The sequence below is a fragment of the Sphaerodactylus townsendi genome, unplaced genomic scaffold (genome assembly GCF_021028975.2).
Source record: "Sphaerodactylus townsendi isolate TG3544 unplaced genomic scaffold, MPM_Stown_v2.3 scaffold_88, whole genome shotgun sequence".
NCBI classification, from domain to species: domain Eukaryota; kingdom Metazoa; phylum Chordata; class Lepidosauria; order Squamata; family Sphaerodactylidae; genus Sphaerodactylus; species Sphaerodactylus townsendi.
The window spans coordinates 28,002-33,426 of NW_025951111.1; the positions used below are offsets into that span (position 1 = coordinate 28,002).

At 47.9% G+C, this 5,425-nt stretch overlaps 1 protein-coding gene across 1 annotated transcript; it reads right to left on the bottom strand.

Moving 5' to 3' along the window:
• Nucleotides 1-440: 440 nt before the first annotated feature.
• LOC125425592 (complement C4-like) lies at nucleotides 441-5,061 on the bottom strand (the record flags this gene model as incomplete). The annotated part of the gene is made up of 4 exons (XM_048483165.1): nucleotides 441-511; nucleotides 2,038-2,241; nucleotides 3,374-3,463; nucleotides 5,010-5,061. Coding segments are annotated over 4 exons (417 nt in total), but the record flags the coding sequence as incomplete, so codon positions are not given.
• Between the last annotated feature and the right edge of the window lie 364 nt (nucleotides 5,062-5,425).

Genomic DNA, 5,425 nt, shown 5'->3' on the forward strand with positions numbered 1-5,425 from the left:
ATAAGCCTCCACAGCTCAGGTGGCAGAGCTGGGAATCAAACCCAGTTTCTCCAGATCAGAATGCACCTGCTCTTAGCCACTACGCCACTGCTGCTAAGAACGTTTTATTGATTTATTCTTGCTGACCAATGTTGTATGCCACTCTGAGCCCATACAGGGAAGGGCGGCCTGAAAACCCAGTAAGTAAATAAATAAATAATTGCAATCCATCTTGAGTCTCATTGAGAAAGGCAAACTATAAAGTAAATAAATAATTTCTGGCTACGCCAGTGGTTTTATTCTATTTTCTGCATGTTCTGTTCCAGAAATTCTAGGGAAATTTGCTTTCCCTGGAAGTACAGCATTCTTAGCGCAGAATGTTTCTCAAAGATAACGCCTCTTCCTCAGATAACGCCCCACAGCGCTCCCCTGCAGGGCATGCGCCTTTACCAGGTAACTACTTAAAGGCTTTTGGAGCCAAGCTCCATAAGGGATGACCATCGGCTTCCGAAGTAGAGAATTCGCCGGTAGCCTCAGACAGAAAAAAACAGGTGAGTCCTTCCCCAAAACACCAACCCTTTGCTACTTTTTTGGCCAACTCTACCAGTTTTGATTGCGTGGGCACTCATGAGGGGGAAAAAGGAACAGGCTACATTTATCATGAGTAAGTGAATCATTGGTTAGTGTGACCAGACGTCCTGCTTTTGGCAGGACAGTCCCGCTTTTAACCAATTTGTCCCACGGGGTTTTTTAAATGTCCAGTTGCTGTCAACGCACTGCCTTCTGGGAGCGCCCCAGAAGGCAGTGCGGCAGCCTCCCACGCTGCCGCGCTGCCTTCTGGGGCGCTCCCGGTTCCCACCCTGTGACAGGGCAGGAAACCGGGGAGCGCTCCAGAAGGCAGTGCGCTCCTGTGGCCGCATGCGCATGTGTCCCGCTTTAAAAAGGTGAAAATCTGGTCACCTTATCATTGGTTAATGGATGAACTGGGAAAATATTAGGTGAAGAGAGTTGCATGGGAGAGAGAAACAACTCTGGAACAGTGGGAAAGGGTATTGAAAAACAAAACACAGAGCCAAGCAAGTGTTGCTGCTAGAAAGATATATGTAACCAGCTTGCTATATGTATCCACACATCTCGGAGCATTCCTTTCCTTGATCTTTACTTTATGCCTTCCCCAGGTACTCCTGCCCCATGGGAACTGTGTTACATCCCTTATCTCGCCAGGTGGCTCTCTCTCTCTTGCTATCTGCCACTGATCTTGGAGTGCCTTAGCTCCAAAGACTGTTTTTCACAAATTCTTGGGAAAATGGGAGGGGGGTTCTCTATGGGGAATAAAGGGGATTGTGGTTGCCAGCTTCGTCAGAACTGGCTAGTGTGGTGCTTCGATGCCTATTCAATAAACGCTACTGATCAATACTTCAGAGTCCGTTTATTGGCGTAAGGTTGCAAGACCTAACATTGCCCCACCCACATGTGGTGAACACCATGCTGGAGATTAATGTCCTAGAGCAGTGATGGCGAACCTTTTCGAGACCGAGTGCCCAAATTGCAACCCAAAAACCACTTATTTATTGCAAAGGGCCAACACGGCAATTTGACCTAAATACTGAGGTTTTAGTTTAGAAAAAACAGTTGGCTCCGAGGCGGGCGTTACTCGGCAGTAAGCTTGGTGGTAGTTGGTGGCTTTGCTTTGAAGCAACCGTGCAACTCTTCCAACGGGTGAATCACGACCCTAGGAGGGTTTACTCAAGAAGCAAGCCCCATTGCCAGCAACTGAGCTTACTCTCAGGTGCAGGATCACGCTTTAGTTCGTCACATGAAAAGCAGTGGGGTTGAACAGCGCTTAACAGGGTTACCTACACTGCTTCCCAAAAATTAGGTTTAATGCTAATAATCAAGCCCAGTGGCCCAGACCAGCCTAGATGGGGGGGGGGGGGCGATGACTCTGTTTGTGGGTGCCCACAGAGAGGACTCTGAGTGCCACCTCTGGCACCCGTGCCATAGGTTTGCCACCACTGTCCTAGAGCGTCCCCTCACATACCTCAGCAGGTACCCCACCTGTGCGAAGATTCTCCAGTGCTTTTTCTTTGCTCTCCGGTTTGAGCTTCAGCCATTGCTCTGTGTGGTCCAGGTAGCGCATGGCAAAGACTCCTGGGGCCAGAAGGATCATGGTTTGCTCAGCACAGCCCTGTGGAACACGCAGCAGCGATTCCAGGCCTTCAGGTGACAGAGAACTCTCCAGAGTGTCGGCTGGCATAGATCCTGCCACAAAGTGAAAACACAGTCCAGCTGTGTGGTGTTTCAAAATCTCAACATGGAAATTAGGGTGCAAGGGCCAGCATGGTGTAGCGATTAATAATGGTAGAATCTAGGGTAATAATTGCACCATGCTGGAAAACTGAAAGAGATCTCAACACAGAACTTTGGGAAGATAAAGTTAGAGAATATGCTACAATGGCTAAATTAACAAATCTTGTAAACAGATGGTCAAAACAAGTGTTTGATGAGAAATGGGAACTGTATTTTTATTTGAGGCTGAATGTCCCCTCCTATTTGGTAACAACCGTGGATCCTGCCGCCCCCCCCCTCTTTCTTAGGGGATTTAGAAAGAAGAGAATGCCATCTGTTGCAATTATGTTTAGGACACTGCATTTTAAATGGGGTTTGGTTTTAATGTATAGAGCCATTTATTTAATGACTTATCTGATTAACTTTGATATTGATTTTATTTGGTGCTCTATTTACATGTTCTGCTGTTCACCGCCCTGAGCCCTTCGGGGGAGGGCGGTATATAAATATAATAAATAAATAAATAAAGTAAGTAAGTAAGTAAGTAAGTAAATAAATAAATAAATAATATTAACTTGTTATTGATTAAGCTAGAAGTAATTGCTCATTAGATACTTGCTGCAGTTTTGGAATTAAAGGTTAGAAGGTTTTTATTTTCATGATTTTTAAAACTATGCAATGTTCTCTCTGAATGATATTAGTGTTGTAATTCTAAGATCCAATTTATTAGAGTTAAGAAGATATATATATATATAGTTTATGGGTAACTGTATTTTCTTTTTTTCTCTTTCTCCGTTTTCTTTTCTGTTTTTGAATTACAGTTGAGAAAGTTAATTAAAATATTATTTTAAAAAAAGAACGGCGGGCTCTAATCTGGAGAACCAGGTTTGATTTCATGTTCTTCCACATGAAGCCTTACTGCGTGACCTTTGGGCCAGTCAAAATTCTCTCAGAATTTCACTCAACCCCACCTACCCTCAAGCAAATCTCTGTTGTGGGGAGAGGCAGGGAAAGGAGTTTGTAAGCCCTTTTGAGTCTCCTTACAGGAGAGAAAGGCAGGGTATACTGTAAATCCAAATACTTCCTCTTGGTTTTGCTTTCTTACCTGTCAATCGAACATTCATCTTGAAGTCCCCATCTGGAATGGCATTAGAGGGCATCTCTCCTAAAATATCCACAGATCTGGCTTGGCCTTCTATCCCAGAAGGAGAGAAAAAAGAGAGGCAGGTAAGCCATGCCAGCCTGATTCAGTCCTACAGCCAGGCTCAAGAGCTGTCGTGCTTCAGAATCGGTTCCAACTCTGATCAGGTGCGTGGGGAACTCTTCCTAACTTGGCTGAAGATTGTGATGAATATGAGCCCAAGTCCACTGCATGGTATTCCTTAGGGCCAAACCACATGTCCAGTGGTGGGATCCCAAAATTTTAGTAACAGGTTCCCATGGTGGTGGGATTCAAACTGTGGCTTGATGGGGGCGTGGCCAGGCATTCCGGGGGCGGGGCATTTCTGGGCGGGGCTGTGGCAAGGATGCAGCTGCTGCACCGGTCCTTGGGCGGGAAACGAATGCACGCAGGCGCAGGCTGCCACGCACGCCGGTGCACCTCCTGCTAGACTGCTTCGAGTTCTGCGCGCTACTGCTGAGAGGAGGGGCGTAACTAAGGCAAAAATCAAGTGGCAAAATCACCAATTAGTCACTCCCTCTCGGCACACACAAATAATTAGTAACCTACTCTCGGGAACCTGGGAGAACCTGCTGGATCCCACCTCTGCACTTGTCACATTTTTGGGGGAGAGTTGGATCTAGGCTCTCTGGAGCAGAGGCGTAGCAAGGGGGGAAACCGCCTGGTGCACTGGTGCGTCCCCCACCATGCCCCCACCATGCCAAGCCACGCCACACCATGCCCCAACAGGGCCGCGAGCCCAGTGCATTGCACCCCCCCCATTCCCTTTGGAGCTACACCTCTGCTCCAGTCAACTCAGTTTCTCTACAGCCCCCCAGCAGCTGTGGGGAAAGGCATTTTAAAGTCCCTAGGAACCTGACTGGAAGAAAAGGCCTCCTCCACCTCCTTATCATTTCCCTGAGCTGAAACAACTGGGGGGAGATGTGCCTATCTGGAGCTAAGTTAGTTAGATCCTCCCATAGTAAGTAGCATATCGGGCAACAAGTGCTCTCCAGCAGTTCCGATCTTGGGCAAGCCTCTTCCCACGCAATGTTCAGTGCCTTCAAGTCTTGCTTGAATGTTCTCCTCCAGGTATTTCGGGGGGAACCTCACTGTCATTTGGGATCAGGAGGTATCCCTCTCATTGCCATCTTTGGGATCCGACCGTTCTCCATGCGAAGGACGTGGCCAGCCAGTCGAAGTCTTTAGCTTTGAAGTTTAGCTTTGGAGCTAAACAGGGGCAAATTACCCCTCCTCAGCTGTTTCAGCTCAGAAAAATGGTGTATCGGGGGGCAGGGAGCAGAAGACGTCCCCTCACAAAAGACGTTTGCACTGCTGTTGGGAACGGGGACGTGACTCATCAAAAAACTTGACAACCATTTTGACTCTCAATGAATTTAAATTTAGTTTTCCTTCTGAATTTGAAAAGGCTAAATCATCCGCCTCGACCATACGAGAACAAGATGAAACCACGGAGGTAGTTTTTAAAGGTTACAAACATCACACGTTTGAACTGTTTTATATACACCCTCCCCACAGGCATTCCTTTTCCAGATCTTACACCTCTGTCGTTCTTTCCTACCTGCAATCTCAAGGGGGATGGTGTATTCTTCCACCTGAACGGCACCCTCTCTCTGTCGATGGAAAAGAAATGGAGCAGATGTGGGTATGTGTACTTGAGGCTAACATGACGGTCAGCACCGTGTAACAGGTAGAGGGTGAGATTCACGAGAGAGAGCTTGGAGATAGGATTTGGGCCAGTCATTCTGGTAGGTCAACCTAATTCACAACCCTCCCCCTCCCTCTCTCCTCATCCCTTGCATGCCACCCCTCCCTCCCTCCCTCACTCCCCTCCCTTGCATACCACCCCTCCCCTCCCCCTTCCTCCGCTAGGGTGGGTGGGCCCCTCTCCCTTCCTCCTCCCTTGCATGCCACCCCTCACTCACTCACTCCCCTCCCTCTCTACCCCTCCCTTGCATACCACCCCTCCCCTCCCCC